Source organism: Narcine bancroftii, chromosome 10, assembly GCF_036971445.1.
Source record: "Narcine bancroftii isolate sNarBan1 chromosome 10, sNarBan1.hap1, whole genome shotgun sequence".
NCBI lineage: Eukaryota > Metazoa > Chordata > Chondrichthyes > Torpediniformes > Narcinidae > Narcine > Narcine bancroftii.
The window spans coordinates 69,804,930-69,822,887 of record NC_091478.1 but is presented as its reverse complement, the minus strand read 5'-3'; the positions used below and the strand labels follow the sequence as shown (position 1 = coordinate 69,822,887).

The following is a 17,958-nucleotide window of genomic DNA, read 5'->3' as shown; positions in this document are numbered from 1 at the left end:
CATATTGACTTAAAATCAATATTTACACATACAATGAGTTGTGCCATTTAACTGTCAAGAAAATATAGTTGGTTTTTCTCCCCCCCCCCCCCCCCGCCTCCCTCAACCCACCAAATAAAAAGTACATAAATGCTCAAAATATTCCATGAAACAATTTGTGGCTCTTTTCTGTCAAATGTTTTTGACATACAATGAGACTTTATAATAATTATATAAATTGACCTTTTTAGTTGATTACTTTTCTTTAATGTGGTCCTGTGCTCTGCAACATGATGAATCTGGGTGCTTTCATGATCTGTGCCCCTTCTGTTGACTTAGTTGGTTGCAGTACAAGGCCTTGACCTACAGTTTGTTTGTCTCATTATTCTCAAATTCCTAATTCTACAGCGATTCAGTTTTGAGTTCCAATTATATACTCTGAAGCTTCTCAAACTGAAGCTTTTCTAAAAATGTTAATGAAAGGAATTAAATTCTAGACCTGTCAGAAAATAGGCAGGAGATGTTTAGCATGGTCTACTGCAGTTTTGAAGTAAATGACAAAATAATAACAAAATGTCCCTGTTAATTAAAGCGTAAGTTTGACTTGCATCATAAAAGAATTCCTTCCTTAGTATTATTAGTATTACTACAGTATCATGATAACTTTTGATATCTGATAGTAGAATGGGGATCTGTTTAATCTCAAATTTGAAAATTAACTCATCCAGTGACAAAGCACTCTCTAAATACAGCACTGAAATGTCAATTTGGTTTATTGAATATAAGCAGGGCTTATATTCATAATTTTATTCAGATGCAAGTGTACCACCATTGAGTGTAACCATCACTCTGTAGTTAATTCTTAAGAGCAACGTGAAAAGGCAGAATAATAGATATAAGTGCATAGTGAAGATGTTTATTCATGTGAACTACTGTGCAGTCATGAAGATGAGGATATTATTAAAAAAAACCTAACGCCTACTTTCCCTGAGAGGAAATACAGTATTATTCCTCAACGTCTCCCATCCCCCTCCCCCACCCACCCCCGTCTTATTCCCTTTGGGGTGACAGTGGTAAGGAATATCCATTCTTTTTTCCACATTATCTCTTGTATCTTATCTTCAATTAGCATCTTAGTAGAATGAGAAAATAAACGTTTAATTTTTCATCCTTGGTTAGTAAATGTATTTTAAAGCCTAAAGCTATTTAATCTTTACTGATTTTACCCACATTGATTTGTGTATATCTTATAAAATAGATACTAATAGTTTAAAGTTGGAGCTATTTCAATTTATTAATCTTAATCTTTGATGATCAGAAAACAGCTTGAATAAATTGGAAAAATATGTTGTTTTCAATTTGATCATTAGTGCATATTAGTATAAAGAAAAAAATTAATCGAATTGCCAGTAGGTCTACTTAGTGTACACATAAAGTTAAAATTTAATAATTCACTTTGTTGTTTTGAATGTCAAAATTATTGAACATTTTAATTTAAGCACAAAATAAACTTATTCTCAGTGTGCAAAGTCCTTCAAGATGTTAATAATATCTTAAAACTAGTGTTTATTCATGCAGAAATTTTATAGGTTCTGGATTGATTGTGTTTCTTTTTAATTAAAGCCCAACCAGCAGGAGCACCTGAGATATTAAAAAAAAGCCTTCATACATGCACAGTGAAAGGAGGTGAAGATTTGTTTCTGATTGGAAAAAACTTTTTGAAAGGCACCAAGGTTATTTTTCAGGAAAATAATTCAGGTAAGACTATATTTTGTTGTAATTAGTTGGCTAATCTGAAATCACAAGAAATACCAGACTATACCTTAATAGTGTGATTGGAATGATAGCTACATTTCATCTTTTCTGGTTTGACTGAGGCATATTGGTGGTTTTTGACATCAGTTCCAGCAAATACCATTCATGTAGTTAAGTTTATTTGTCACATTATACCTAGTACAATGAGAGTGAGAGCATTCACTTTATCTATGCCCTCATAATTTTATAGATCTCAATAAGATCACCCCTTAGACTCCATTGTTCTTGATCTTATCCAATCTCTAGCCATAATTGAACCTCTCCCTATAACTCAACCCCTTCTGTGCTGGCAGCATCCTGTTACGAGCCCAAAGGACCCCAAAACCCAGCAGCAATAGACATTCACCAAGACAAGTATTTACTTAAACAAAAGTTGTTTTTAATCAAGAAAATAGAATCAAACTTTAACTTTTCTCTATAGTAACTAACTTAAATTAACCCCCTTCTAATTCTAAGCGTATGTAATGTGTGTGTAAATTTAAGAAAAGTTCTTTGGTTCACAGTTCAATCTCACTAGTTGCAGGCAATTCTTATACTGTGCACAGAATTTAACATGTATAAAGTTCATCAGGCTTTGGGGCTCGAAAGGTAAATTTTACCACTCAGGAAGGTTCTTGTAGGGTTTGCAGAGAGAGATTTGTTGTTCCAGGATTTCCACGACTGAGGTACCACCACTAGTCACCTCAATGTCTCGCTGATTAAACTTGCCCCATCAGGGTTTTCCAGATGGTAACCTCTTTCTTCAGGCTACCACAGAGTTCCTTTCTATTCCTCTTATTCCAAGAGAAACATCAGACAGATAGCACTTCCAGCCATCCACTGCTCTGGAGCTTTCTGTTTCCAACCAGCTTTCTGGTTTGCAATGTTCAGCTGCTTTCAGTGTCACACACACTGGCTGAGAGAGCTTGTTGAACTTGTTTTATCTCTCTCTCTATTTCTCCAACTAAGACTTCCAGAAAACCCATGTGACTCTCTCACTTGCAAAAACCCCCTCCTTCTTCAGCAAACAACAGGAGTTCTCTTTTGGTCAAGCTGTTGTTTTAGATAAACAAAACCCAGGAGTGACATTTCTGTGAGCACTTTGCAGAAAGGTCAGAAGCCTTGTAGTTATCCAACTATCTAGCCTGTCTCCAATTCCAAACAATGGTTATTCATTTCATGATGTAATTTCAATTAACACCTTCTTGTGAAATGTGCATAAAAGTCTCCAAAGATCTTGCAATGTTACTGAATATGAATTCTTCAGTTTTTCAAATAAGATCTTTTTTTAAAATGTGTGTATGTATGTAACCTACTCTAATTTTACCAATATTTATCCATTACAATCCTAATCCACTCCTTTAAATTTATCAATGTCCTTCCTATAGCTGGGTGACTAGAACTGTACACTAACCACCACCTTTTGTCCTCTATATTCCACCCAATGAAGGTCAGCTTTTTCATGAGAAGAATAGATTGGGTGAATATACAGAGCATCTTTCATAGAGTAAGGTAATCAAGAATTAGAGAACATAACTTTAAGGTAAGGGAAAGAGATTAAATAGGAACCGGGAGGAGGGGTAACATTTTTACACAGATGGTGGTGTGTGGAATGGGCTGCCAAAGGAGGTAGTTAAGGATACCTGGATAGGATAGGTTTAGAGTAGTCTAGACTAAATGCAGGCAGGTGGATCTGATGTGGATGACTTGGTTGATTTGGCCAGGTTGGGCCAAAGGGCTGGCTTCCATGTGGTCTGATTTGACTTGCCAAAGTAGAACAACTCACGTTTGTTAGAGTTGAATTCCATTTGCCACTCATTGGCCCACCTTCACAACTGATTTGGATCCTATTGTAAACTTAATTATCCTTCTTCACTCTCCTCTACACCTCCAATTTTGGTATCATCCACAAATTTACTCATCCAGTTAGCTACATTGCCATCTAAATCATGAATATAGATGACAAACAGTAGTGAGCCCAGTGCTAAGCCTTGTGGCACACTACTGGATAAAGGCCTCTAATTAGAAAAACATCGCTCCACTATTACCATTTGCCTCTTTCCACAAAGCCAGTTTGACACCAGTGGCTCAGCTCATCATGGATCTCATGTGATTAACCTTCCAGACTAACCCGTCATGCGAGACCTTATCAAAGGCCTTGCTAAAGTCCGTAAACTTCCTTTCTTCAACAAGTGTCACACTCGTGTAGGATATGAAAAGAGTCAAGTAAATGATTTATCTAAGATAAATTAATGATCAATTTCAAGCTACTTCCTATATATGTGGTCAAATAATTGAAGATATTTCTTATAAAATAAAACATTTTGTTTTGAAATGTTCTAAAGTGCACTATTTTCATATGTTTCTGTGAAGTAAATTAAAATTTTAAGTTTTTAACTCCAAGTTTTACTAAAACAGGATTATAACCAGTTTGCAGTTGAACAAATGACAAATTGTGAATAAAACAAGAATGTGTGGTCATTTATAATCTTGTGTTTAAAGAGTTGAAATAGTTATATTTAACTGATACTTTCTGGGAAAATCTCCCACATTTTCTTCAGTAATATTTACATAACATCTTATTAGACTCTGCAACATCTCAGTGCACACAAATATTTCTTTTTGAGTCACAAGAACTATAATTGACAGTGCCTTCAAGATCTGTAAAACACTCAGTTTTGTTGAAGAGCAACTTCTGACTTTAAATCCTCATCACAGGATCTTCACCTACTACAAAAATTGCAAGAAATTGCAAACCTCTTTTTAATTTGAATGCTAGCATTTTCAATAATTTGTCACTCACTCTGAAGACATAAATCCACAATATTCTAAATAAAGTCACTCTGAAGGAACCCATTCTAACACACTTCATGATACTGTAAGTAGTATCCATAGGAGGTGGTTGCGATGTCAAAGGATGGTACAAAAGAAAGAACTAGGGGAAATTATTTGCTCTCCTATGGTTGCAGCTAAGGTTCATGGCCATTGAAGATTTGGCAAAGAGATAATCCTCAAAAGTTAAAATTACCTGGAAACAAAACTGTATGGAAAACAAAAACTATGGATTAGAAACTATGGAGAAAGAAACAATGATAATGATTCAAGTTAATGACCTTTTTTTGGAGCTAGGAAAACTTAGAAAAGAAGCTGGAGAAGGGATTTTGTGTGTGTGTGTGGGGGGGGTGGTGGGTGGTGGGTGTGCAGTGGGAGAACAAATATAGTATTTCTGGAGACCAAGGAGACAGATATATTGCAGCTGGAGATTGTGTTGGTGGAGGGAGGTTGGTGAATGTGTGTTTATTAGAGGAGTCAAGTTTATTGTCATCTAATTGCACAACTTCCACCCAATGAAATAGTGTTCTCCAATCCTTAGTACAAAACACAACCAAACATATAACACACATACAGTTAAACAATACACATGCAGGACAAGTATTCATGCATAAAAATAAATTTTTTTGTTAATATGAGAGTCTAGGATGGTTAATGTGAGCAGTTCCTTTGGTTGTTCAGCATTCTCACTGCCCAAGGGAAGAAGCTGTTTGTCAGCCTGTTGCTGATTTGGATACTCCTGTATCTCTTTCCCGACAGAGCAGATAAAAGATGCTGTATGCGGGGTGAAAGGGTTCATTGAAAATTTTGCATGCTCTCTTCAGACAATGATCCTGGAAGATCACATCGATGGGGAGGGGGGGTGGGTGGAGGGAGGGAATCTCCAGTGAGCCTGTCTGCTATTCTCGTGGTCCTATGAATTGTCCTCCGGCCCATTTCTCTGCAGCAACTGTACCACACTGTAATGCAGCCGGCAGGATGCTCTTGATAGAACTCCTGTATAAAGTTGACAATGTTGATTGCAAGCCTTGCCCGGTTTAGTCTTCTCAGGAAGTGCAGTTGCCCTTGGACCTTCATGACAAGTGAGATGTTATGTGTCCACAATAGGCCACTATTTAAGTGGACTCCAAGGAACTTGGTGCTCTCTACTGTCTCCACTACAGAGTTGTTGAGGAGATAAATAGATGTGAACAGAAAAGAGTGTAAACAAAACAATAAGAAATTGCTTTTCCGCCAAATCCTGAATTATTTTTATTAGGAATATTGAAGGTACAAGACCTAAATTGAAACTATCAATTTATCAATTGGAATTTGTTAAATTAGCATGAGCAGTAGCAAGGAAATGTATTGCAATTACTTGGATACATCTTTGACTATGTCAAGGTGACATGCTGAAATCCAAAGTTGTATTCCTTTAGAAAAAAATAACATAATTTAAGAAATAAATACCCCATGTTTATACAAATATTTTTCCCATGCTCCCAAATAATGGGATTAAATTTGTAATGATCTCCTTATCCCTCTAGACCTGCAGGATTCTCCTCTATGTTTATATTAGATCTGGTAATTTATACAAGATGGCATCTTTCTCTGAAATCAAAGATTTCTTTCTCCTTTTCTTTCTTTATACCTATAAAGTTATATTTTTTCATTTTGTATATTGTTTTTTTGAGGGGGAAGGTTGGGTGGGAGGGAGGGGCTTTTTTTTGGGGGGGGGGGGAGCCATCACATATGTAATCAATATTTTTTTAATATCTACTATTATAATAACTATAGTTACTGCAAGTATGGAATTTTAAATAAAATATTTTTTAAAAATGCTGCTTCAATACAGGCTCTAAATCAAGGTCTAGCTCCAGCAATACATATGTTCCAAGCTATGTCTACCTCTTTGTGAAATACCTGGAACTTTCTTTATTTCAGCTCTGTTATTAGTGCATTGATCACCTCGTTGGAATTGCTTGCTGCATTCATACAAAACAAGTTTTAAAAAAAATCTTTGTTGCCAACTTCAATTTATTGTCACTTCTGAAAGAGCTTTCAGTTGCATTTGTTCTTCTTGAACTACTGCATTCTCCACATGTACAGCGAGGACAGGGTTCCATCTTCCCACCCCAACCACCTCCACATCAAACATGATATCCTGTGTAATTTCTGCCAATTTCAATGTTATCCCTCCACCATACAGTTTCTTCTATCTCTCTCTGCCCTGTCATTTTAATTTTGTATCCACCTTCCACTTCACCTCCATCATTGATCCCTTACACAATACCAATGAAGTGCAACATTAGCTTAAGGAACCACAGATCACATTGACAAGCATAGTAGGATGTAGCAGACTCTATGGGATTTATGAAAGTAAAACCTAAATGTATGAAATCAACTGACCAAAAAAAAAAGATTCTTTTTATTTTAATATTTGTTAATATTCTTTATTTTATCCAGATGAGAATAATTCTTGGAAAGCTGAAGCAGAAATAGACATGGAACTTTTTCATCAGGTGAGTTTAAACAGTTGAAAGCGTTTTCATGAAAGGGAAGAGATAAGAAATTTAAAATTTTCTCTGCTTGGATATATTCTCTAGTGTCGTATTTGCCTGTCGTATCATTTTACTCTTTTGCCCATTTCCATCCTTTATTTTGATTATGCAATATGCTAATTCATCCGTGTGATGTGAGAAACAAGTTCGGTGGGTCTGAGAAGCAGCAAGTCTGACCACAAGTTAGTTGTAACAAAAGACCTTTATTTTCCCGTGAGGGGAAGTCACAACCGAGGTCGCATACACGCAGTCACTGAACAAGACACATGCAATACATTCATATTGAATGCAACAATAGTACCAGAAATTACTACACACCACAATCTATAGAATATAGCAAAACGATGCAACAACAATATCTGCCACCCCTCAATGGCACCCTGATTAGATATGAGAGAAAGAAAGTAGTTACAATGATTGATTTGTACCTGTGCACCACAATAAGCCCCCTAACCCATTACTGGCACTCACCTTGTAATTGACTCTCCAGTGTCATCTATGGCTGGTAACCTGGGGTGGAGTTTGAGTTTGTATTCAGAGAAAAGAGATCCAGTTATTCTACCTGGTAGGCATTATACCCTCAGATGGGAAGTGGGGGTCAGCTCGGGTATGCCCAAAATAGGGCATAGAGTGGAGCCAGTAGTGAGATGTGTATTCCTTCAAAGGGGTCAGTGCTAAGGCCAATGACAAGGTGTGGTTGATCTTGACCTTGATTGACAGATGTGGTGCTTCCGACCAGGTTTCTACCAAGGGGGCACATGACTCTCCATTACTACAATCCATTTGAAATATTTTGATTTGTTGCACCAAACCATCACCATCATCAGTTTAAGTAGCATTGCACTCTTGATTTTGCCAGTAGTGATTTACAAAGTGGAACCCATCTTGGTCTAAAATGGATAGTGCCAATAACAAGCATTGGGACTTGACTTCCAGTCTTCATTGCACTATTTCAATGAGGGCCAGCAGAAGCACAAGGATTAATCTCTTTCATTGTCTTTTTGGTAGTGCTTACACACCATTAGGTTGATATCTCATTTCACTATATCCTAGTGACATCCTTCCCCTGCTCTGAGTCCCCTGTCCAGTGTGCTGCTCGAGTTTACATGGCAGGTTGGCAGTAGAGATGATTAGTACTTACTTTCAAGTTCCTTACACTCCATGCAACCGAAGACTGGTCCTGGAGCTAGTATATCAAGGGCAAATGAGAAATGGCCACTGGGAAGCCTCTATAACAAAACTGACTGCTCAAGAGCCAGTTTATGCAATGGAGTAGGCTATAGGACCTGAGACCTGTATTTGCATTTCGGTCTGCTCACTACTCTAGTTTGGAATTCTGCTGAGGTGAAAATGTGAGTATTCTGGAGGAGAGATGTGATTATTGGTGAATGGATATGGGAAGAAATGTTTGACTACATAAAAATGGAATATGCTTGAGACACTCAGTGAGACAGATTAATTTGTCACATAGTAAGAAAAATTGTTATATTTTGTATTGTATATAGATATGTTTTAAAGGAGATAAATGATTTTTTTTTAGTTAGGTCACAAAACGATACAAACACTTCACAACACAGATCTCACTTAAAATACCAGAGCTCTGCTCAAGCCAGACAGTCCAGGCTCCAAGTGGCTTTGCAAAAACTTTAAAGAATGCCTATAGAGACTTCACAAATAGGTGTTAATTGGACATGCCATGGAGTAATGGATTATTGTTTTGGAAAGCAATGGACTCGGAAGATTGGGTCTAGTGCTGCAGTCTGTCTGAATGCAATTTGCTGTTCTAAGAGGGTCATGTGGTTTTCTCTGAGAGAGGGAGAATTCAGTTCTTCAGCCCATTTTGAATATGGGCTGTGAGTTCTTCGTTCAGCCTGTTCAAAGTCCTTGTGGTCCATACAAGAGGAGATGGCTGGCTGTATAATGTTTCACTTGAAATAAGGGAAACAAAAAGGAACTCTCTGGTCACCTGGAGGAAAGAGGTTATCATCTGGAAAACCCTGATGGGGCAAATTTCTTCGGCAAGATACTGAAGGAATCAGTTGTGTGTGTCCAACGAGAAACAAATCTCTCTATAAAACGAACAAGAACTTTCCTGAGCGACAGCCATTTATCTTTCAAGCACCAGAGCTTAGTGAAAATTCATTAATGTTAAATTCTGTGCACAGTATAAGAATTGCCTGATACCAGTGAACTTGGAGGAGTGAGAAGTGAGATTGGACTGTGAATCAAAGAACTTTTCTGAAATACACATTACATACACGTGCACTTAGAATTAGAAGGGGGTTAAGTTAATAGTAAAAAGTTAAAGTATGATCCTATTTTCAAGTTTAAAGATAATTAAAAGCAACTTTTTAAGTAACTATTTGTCTTAGTGAATTTCTATTGCTGCTAGGTTTTGGGGTCCTCTGGGCTCATAATATTTACAACTGTGATACTGGCTCAGACTGATCTTCCAGGCAGGTATCACACCTGTGTATTCACACATTTTATGTTTCCTTCCTTGTATTCTTATTTGTCTACTGTCTGTATTTTACAGCTTTTATTTACTTTTGTTCAAATTTTTTCTTTCTAACTGAGTCTGAAATTGATTCTCTTTTGCTTCTCTTTTTCCTATTGTTAGGGGCACCGGACTCATGATGACTCTTTGTTTGCCTTATGGCAGATAAAAGTTGAAGTATATCATGCATGTTACATTTTTAATGTATTATTATATGACAATAAAAGGAAACTTTAACCTTCTATAAACCCATAAACTGGATGGCCTTGTTGACAGCTTTTTCCCACAACCACCTCACTCTATCAGAGATATTCCCTTGATCCTATGCAACTCCATTCACTCTGTAATTGAAAACCAACATTTTTTTTTTCTCTTTTCCTGCTCTGATAGGGGATATTTGATTTGAAACATGAACTCTGCTTCTCCTTCCACAAAAGTAGCCGTATCTGTTGAATGTTTACAGCATTTACATATTTTAAAATTTAATTTCCAGTTGGATGAGGGCAGTGTAGGTCACTACTTCCCTTCCTCTTTACCTTTCCTGCTTGCTATTAACTACTGGTAACATCTGTGCCACTATGATGACAAGAGTGTGCATTGTACCGTAAAACATTCTGACTTAACAACAAACCTTCTGAAAACGAGAAGACTCCTCCAAAGGAATCAATGCAGCAGAAATATTCATTCAGCATTGACAGCATGGCTTTTATTCATCATGTCATTAGTTTTTAGCCCTTGTTTGGTTTGTCGTGCTGGCACAGTTCGAACAGTCACAATAGAATAAGACATAATGACTATTGTTAGGTTACTGGGCACAGAACTGGATAACTTGCTGTCAATGGCCATACAGAGATTAAAATTTAAACATACAGCAAGGTAATAGGCCTTCTAGCCTATGAGCCTGTGCTGCTCATATACCCCAAATAGTCTATAAACTGTGTACGTTTTGAAGTGTGGGAGGAAACCAGAGCACTTGGAGAAAAACCATGCAGACATTGGGAGAATGTACAAATTATCCAAGAATCTAACCCGGGTCACAGGCGCTGTAATAGCATTGTGCCAACCATATCTTTGCCGTTGCATAGGGAGAGAATTAAATCCCTTTTAATTCTGATTGTATCTCAGAATTGAGAAAAGGGAATTGTCACATCACTTCTAGTAAAGTTCAACAATTTTTGAAGAGGTAATAAGGCAACAAACATTTGCACAATTGTGGCCATAGGCAGTAGAGATCAGTCAACAAGTAAATTTAAATTTAGGCATACATGTCTGTAACAGGCCCTTTCAGCCCACAAGCCCATGCTGCCCAATTACATCCAATTGACCGACAACCCACAATACATTTTGAAGGGTGGGAGGAAGACAGAGCACCTAGGGAAAGCCCATGTAGACGGGAAAACATACTAACTCCTTGCAAACAGCGCAGGATTTGAACCCCAATCTTGATTATTGGTGCTGTAACAGAATTGCACTGACCACTGCACCAACTGTGCTGTCCTAGTATTATAAATGTAGTTGATGATTCCTTTCATTCTTTAATTTGAGGAGGATGGAAATGTTCATTTCTGTCATCGTATTCAATCATGTGTGATTAAGAATAGACATTAAACTGTGCCACTGAGATTCAAAATTTTTGTCCACATTTTCATCATGGTCTCTTTACCATCTCTTACTTCTGCTTTGTATGAGCCTCATGTACACTAATAATATCATCAATGTGACTCACATTTTTTGGAGAAACTGGAAGGATTTGTTTTCCTTTAACCAGGAAGTTGACAGCTTTGGGACATAACTACAAATTATTTATTTTATAAATTAGAGGAAATTTTTATCAACAAGAATTGCTGGGATCTGAAACATTTTGTATGTTTTAGTTGAAAGAATAATGAAGACTGAAACCTTCATGACATTAAATTAGTGGTGCATCAAAGGTTATAGCAAAACATAAAAGCTTAAAATATAATACCATAAAACTTAAGAGCAAAATTCGGCCTTTCAGCCCATTGATGTTGCTCCACCATCGTGGTTGATTTATTTTTTTTCTTTCTACCCATTCGCCTACGTTCTCCCCATAAACCTTTGGCACCTTACTAAACAAGAACTTAGCAATCTCTGCTTTAAATATACCCAGTGACTTGCCCTTCACACTGTCTGTGGCAATGAATTCCACAGATTAACCACCCTTGTGGCTGAAGGAACTTTTCATCTCTGTTTTAAATGGATGTCCTTTTATTCTGAGGCTGTGCCCTTTGGTCCTAGACTCGATCACTACTGGAAACTTCTCCATGTGCACTTTATCCAGCCCCTTCTATATTCAATATGTTTTGAAGAATTCCCACCTGATGCTTCCAAACTCCAGCAAGTACAGGCTCATACCCATCCAATGTTCCTCATAAATTAACTCTCAAATCCCTGTGATCATTCTTGTAAACCTCCTCTAGACCCTCTCCAGCATTAGCATATTATTCTTTAGATATGGGGCTAAAATTGCTCGCAATTCTCCAATTGTGGTCAATGTCTTATAAAGCTTCAATATTACACCTTTCCCTTTATATTCTATTCCTCTTGAAAGGAAACTTCAACATTGCTTTTGCCTGCCTTACTACTGACTCAACCTGCAGGTTAACTTTAGGAATTCTGCGCTAGGACTTTGGATTTCTACTTTTCTGAATTCTCTCCCCATTTAGAAAACAGTTCATTTCATTGTTTGTTTTCTATCAAAATTGCATGACCATACATTTCACTATGCTATATTCCATCTACCATCGCCTTCCCAAGATCGTATTATATGGCGAGCTCTCCACTGGCCACCGTGACAGAGGTGCACCAAAGAAAAGGTACAAGGACTGCCTAAAGAAATCTCTTGGTGCCTGCCACATTGACCACCGCCAGTGGGCTGATAACGCCTCAAACCGTGCATCTTGGCGCCTCACAGTTTGGCGGGCAGCAGCCTCCTTTGAAGAAGACCGCAGAGCCCACCTCACTGACAAAAGGCAAAGGAGGAAAAACCCAACACCCAACCCCAACCCACCAATTTTCCCTTGCAACCGCTGCAATCGTGTCTGCCTGTCCCGCATCGGACTGGTCAGCCACAAACGAGCCTGCAGCTGACGTGGACTTTTTACCCCCTCCATAAATCTTCGTCCGCGAAGCCAAGCCAAAGAGAGAATTCCATCTACCACATCTTTGCCCATTTTCCCAACCCATCCTATTCCCTCAGCAGACTCCCTACTTTCTTAACACCACCTGCCCCAGCGCTTGTCTTTGTATCATACATACTTGACCACAAGCCATCAATTCTGCCATTCAAATAATTTTTATGACATGAGGTAACATATTGATTTAGATGTAGGATTGGTTGGAGAACACAAAAACAGCAGGAATAAATTTATCTTATTATGAAAGGTCTATAAAGTTGTGTGCCATAGATGAGTGCTGGGCTTCAGGGAAGTAGATGAAGGTACTGAAGGTTTGTTTGCTGTGTGTGCTGATGGCACAAAGCAATTGACTGATTTTGCTCTCACTGAAGATTTCTGGTTGACATCTATATGTCTTGCGGTTGTGCCAACCTGATCTTGACTTGCTCTCCACTTTGAAATTCACAGTTGTTTTCATTGTACACAATCATTGGCACAAAAGGAGGAGATCCTAGAAAATATTTTTGGTCAACCCCATTTCTCGATTCTTTCCTTGTATATCTACAATCTAATTTCTCTTGTTTCCTTTTGAAGACATTGATTCTATGTCCATCACTGGATTCCATATCAGAACAAATCAAGTTGAAAAACAAATACCTCACATCCTCTTATCTACTTTGTTCCAAGGTTTTCCATTCAAATATATCTGCTAAGATTATTCATCCCTCAAACCATTTTTGTTAACCCGTTTTGCATTTTTTTTTTGTAAGATCTTGAGCTGAATTGTAAATGGTCTGCATTTTCTTAAATGGGAAAAATATTAAATTAAACCTTAATAGCGTTTAAGGTTTATTTTTAGCAATCATGTGATTTTGGTTTTTTCCCAAAGAATCACCTTATTGTGAAAGTTCCTCCATACCACAATCAACTCATAACATCACCAGTTTCGGTTGGCATTTATGTCATAACTAATGCTGGAAGATCACATGAAATACAGCCTTTTACCTTCACTCCAGATCCAGGTTAGTGAAGTTCAGTACATTTTTGCTTCTTTTTCTATATATTATAAAAAAACTAATAATTTCTCACCATGTATTCTTTATAGTGCAGCTTTGTTCAAAGCCACTGTTCCAAACAATTACTGATAGAATTGATTGCCAGTTGGAAAATGAGTAAGAATGGCCAGTTTGTTAGTTTCACCTGTTGGCTTCACTGTTTTCACCAAGTTAATTTACAATTTTTTGATCTTATTCCAATATTCACCTTCAAAACAGAATTTTCTTAAAAATGAAATTAACTAAAATCCACATTTGCATCATTGTTACAGCTGTGGCGGAAATATTCGGACTATGGACGGTAGGCCATTTGCAACTTACTAGCCTTAGAGCTCCCTCCCATGAACCAATGGCAACTCCATTCTATTTATTTAGGATTTTTGATATGTTCATTGTTCTGGGTTGATTTTTGGTGGCCTGCTGCATCTTGTAAAAAGTAGAACCTTTTATGGTTTGCTACACATGTTCCTTGAGGTCCAGTGCAACTTGGTCAAGGCACAAAGCCAGGATGAATTTCTATGTGGCTGGATTTGATATATATTGGATAAATATTGTTTTAAATGTTTGCCGTCATATTTTTATTCCTGATATGACCAACATAATTTAGTTACATTTTGTGAAGAACTAAATAAGGGCTCTTTATGGTTAAATAAATGAAATGTTTGTCAAAAGAAAACAAGTCAAAAGGTAACAAAAAATTGGTGTATTTGTTTATACTTCAGCACACTCATCTGATGTCATTGTGAAGAAAGAAATTTCTGACCAACCATGTTCCATTGACGAAGCAATGAAAGGTATAATGTGCTTTTTTTTATATATTCATAAAAATAAATTAAAATTGCCAGCATGCAGAGGTTAAGGTTCTGGTTTCCCATTACTGAGCATTCATATTTAAAAGTGGAGGTCAAGAAATTAAAAATGCAAAGTAGTAACTTTTTGGAAAGAGCAATCTTCAAAAGTAACAGAACATTGATGATTAACTTGGGGATTTCTCTGCCTCCTTCACTCTTTCAGCAAGTTTCCACCTTTTATCATGCTTTGCCAGTTAACTGTAAAATTAATATATTCCATGTCAGCATAAGAAATGCCGACTTTTTATGTAGAGAGATCGTAAAACTTTCTGTAGTTATCCATCTACACTTTTAGCCAGAATCTAGAAAGAGAACCTGCTGTAAATAAAAATAAATGTTAAAAGAAGTTGTAAACTTGGTGCATTTTTAAAAAATCTGGGTGAGGTGAGTTCATTTGTGAAAAGTTTGCCCTGGGCATTAGTTTGTCAATAGTTTACATGTAAATGGTATCATAATGCATGCAACTGAATTGTGATACAGGGATTAGTTGAAGGTCAAACTTTATGAACCAATTTGATTACCTGACATAGAGACATTCATTGTAATATTTGAAACATAATGGCCATATTTTAATCAACACTTCGTTATCCTCTATTTGAGCACAATATGCAGTCATTGTTTTTATATACCACAGACTACTGAAGATAACTATTCGATATGCTTCCAAAATAAGTTCCATAATTGTGATTTCAATGTATATTTTGTTGTCTTAACTTTCTATTGAATAATGTGGATTGCTTTGAAATTTTAAGTAATTAGTTCTCATCAGCTAAGAGCTCTATAAAAGGGATTGGATTTGTGATGTTTATAGATTTACCTGTTTAAAAATGAGAAGTTGATGGGAAAAAAAATAGCATATTAAAGGTGGTGACAGCAAGCCATACAAATAAACCCTATTTTTTTCATTTTGCTCTATTAATGAATGTGATGTTGGTAAAACACATTTCCAGATTGTCCTGAAGTGTATTTCTTCTTCTTGAACCATTTCATGGCAGTTTACTTAATAAGTTATCCACACCAGCAGATTTTATTTTGATTTTTGCTATGCGAACTGATCTTAGGATGGTGTATTTTTTGGAGAGAAAATATAATTAATCTTTCTAATTGCGCTACGCAATTATGAGGTAATCCTCATAGACTTTGGACATTTTTTCTTCTGCAAGAGAAAGTAAATTACAATTGCTCCAGGTTGATTTGCATACCGGAAGTTCAGGTACAACTTCTGAAAGATCTTCAGTAATGGAGTTGCAGACCAAGCTTTTGTCTTAGACAGATGCCTGACAGTTGAGGGCAGGGGCAGTTGGTGCGGGCAGTGACAGTCCCACTGGCTGCTCCACATCTTACTGGGCTGCTCATCAGCACCAGCAGCTCAAAACGCAGCTGAGTAATGGCTGTCTTTCCTATCCATAATCCCCCACACAGCTGGAACCATTCTGGGAAACACAGTGGTTCCATCTGTGTGGGGGATTATGGGTAGGGAAGACTGCCATTGCTCTGCCATGTATTTATGATGGGCGCCACCACAGGAACAGTTGCCTCGCTTAAGGCGGATCTGGATGACGCACCAAGGTGCCGCTCTGCATAATAGCAGCACTGGAGCAGCCTTTTAGGGCTGCTTCATGAACGAGTGATTTTAAAATTTTTGTCTGCCTCGACAGCAGGCCTTGAAGTGGAGGCCCAGCATGAAAACACCTGTAGTTTCAAAGAGGTAACAGAACCTTCCAGCTTAGGTGCTGCACCACCCAGGTGTCTTTGAAATGTGGGAGGAACTTGGAGCACCCAGAGAAAACCCATGTTGTAATAGGAAGAATATCCAAACTCATTACAGATAGTGGTCTCTGGTGCTGTAATAGCACTGCCATAACTGCTACATTGTTTGACGGATTATATTTTATATTGTATATAGATATGATTTTGGAGGTGATAGATTGTGGGGGTAGTGTAGGTCACAAAGAAGCACAGACACTTCACAAAACAAATCTCATTTTAAATGCAAGAGCTTTGCTAAAACCAGACCCTCCGGGCTCAGTGCCTTTGTAGGGACAATGAAAAATGCTTTGCTAAATGTCTTCATAAGAAGGTGCAAATAGAAGAACCCGAGTTCAAGAGACTTCACAAGTAGATGTTAATTGAACTGATGCTGTGGAGTAATGGATTATTGTTTTGAAAGCAACAGACAAAAACAGTCTCAGAAATTTGGGTCTGGTGCTGCAGCCTGTCTGGTTGCAGTTTGCTGTTCTAAGAAGATCATGTGGTTTTGCAAGTAGAGAGAGAGAAGAGACCAAACAGGCTTTCTCTGAGAGAGAGAGAGAGAGAGAGAGAGAGAGTAAGAACTGGGTTTTGCAATCATGGGAAGCTGGCAGCTTGTTGAAACCCCATTTTGAAATCAGTTGTGAGTTCTGAGTTCAGCCTGTTGAAAACCCTTGTGGTCCATACAAGAGAAAATGGCTGGCTAGAGAGTTTCACCTGAAATAAGGGAAACTCAATGAACTTTGTGGTGACCTGAGAAAGAAGAGGTTATCATTTGGAAAACCCTGATGGAGCAAGTTTCTTCAGCAACAACTCGTCGAATGAGCAAAAGATCTCTCTATGAAACCAACAAGAACCTTCCTGAGCGGTAACCAATTACCTTTGAGCACCAGAGCATGGTGAAAGTTCATAAATGTTAAATTCTGTGCACAGTATAAGAATTGCCTGATACTGGTGAACTTGGAAGAGTGAGATTGGACTGTGAATCAAAGAACTTTTCTGAACTTACGCACACATTACATGACCATGCGCTTAGAATTAGAAAGGGGTTAAGTTAATAGTAATAAGTTAAAGTTTGATCTTGTTATTATGTTTAAAGAAAATTAAAAATAACATTTAAGTAACCCTTTGTCTTGGTGAATTTCTATTGCTGCTGGGTTTTGGGGTCCTCTGGGTCTGTAACAATTGCCACTGGAGTTTTGCAGACATATTTAATATCTCATTACAGGAATCAGAGGTTCTCACCAGCTTCAAAAGAGCATCCATCATTCTGGTGCCCAAGAGCAGCATGACTAGCATAACTATTAGAGCAATGCTACTTCAGTGGCAGCAACCCAAATTTAAGTCTGCTGCTACCTGTAATGTGTTTCGACATTCTCCCCATACCCTGTTCTCTGGTGTTTCAGTTTCTCCCTACCTTCTGAAAGGTTATGGAGCTGGAAGGTTAATTGGGTGGCATGACTGCCAATGGCTGGAATTGGCTTCTACTGTGTTGTAAATAAACAAGAACAAGGTGCTTTGCCT

At 37.6% G+C, this 17,958-nt stretch overlaps 1 protein-coding gene across 6 annotated transcripts in view; it reads left to right on the top strand.

The window, feature by feature from the left end:
* Window positions 1–17,958, top strand: part of nfat5b (nuclear factor of activated T cells 5b) — a 197,458-nt gene that overhangs the window by 142,924 nt on the left and 36,576 nt on the right. For all 6 annotated transcript variants that reach the window (XR_011345714.1, XM_069901284.1, XM_069901287.1 and 3 more), the window contains exons 7-10: window positions 1,603–1,737; window positions 7,051–7,106; window positions 13,669–13,801; window positions 14,557–14,628. Coding sequence is in view for 5 of the 6 variants with exons in the window: in XM_069901284.1 (XP_069757385.1) it covers window positions 1,603–1,737; window positions 7,051–7,106; window positions 13,669–13,801; window positions 14,557–14,628 (396 nt within the window). In the remaining variant the exon portion in view is untranslated. The remainder of the gene's footprint in view (window positions 1–1,602; window positions 1,738–7,050; window positions 7,107–13,668; window positions 13,802–14,556; window positions 14,629–17,958) is intronic.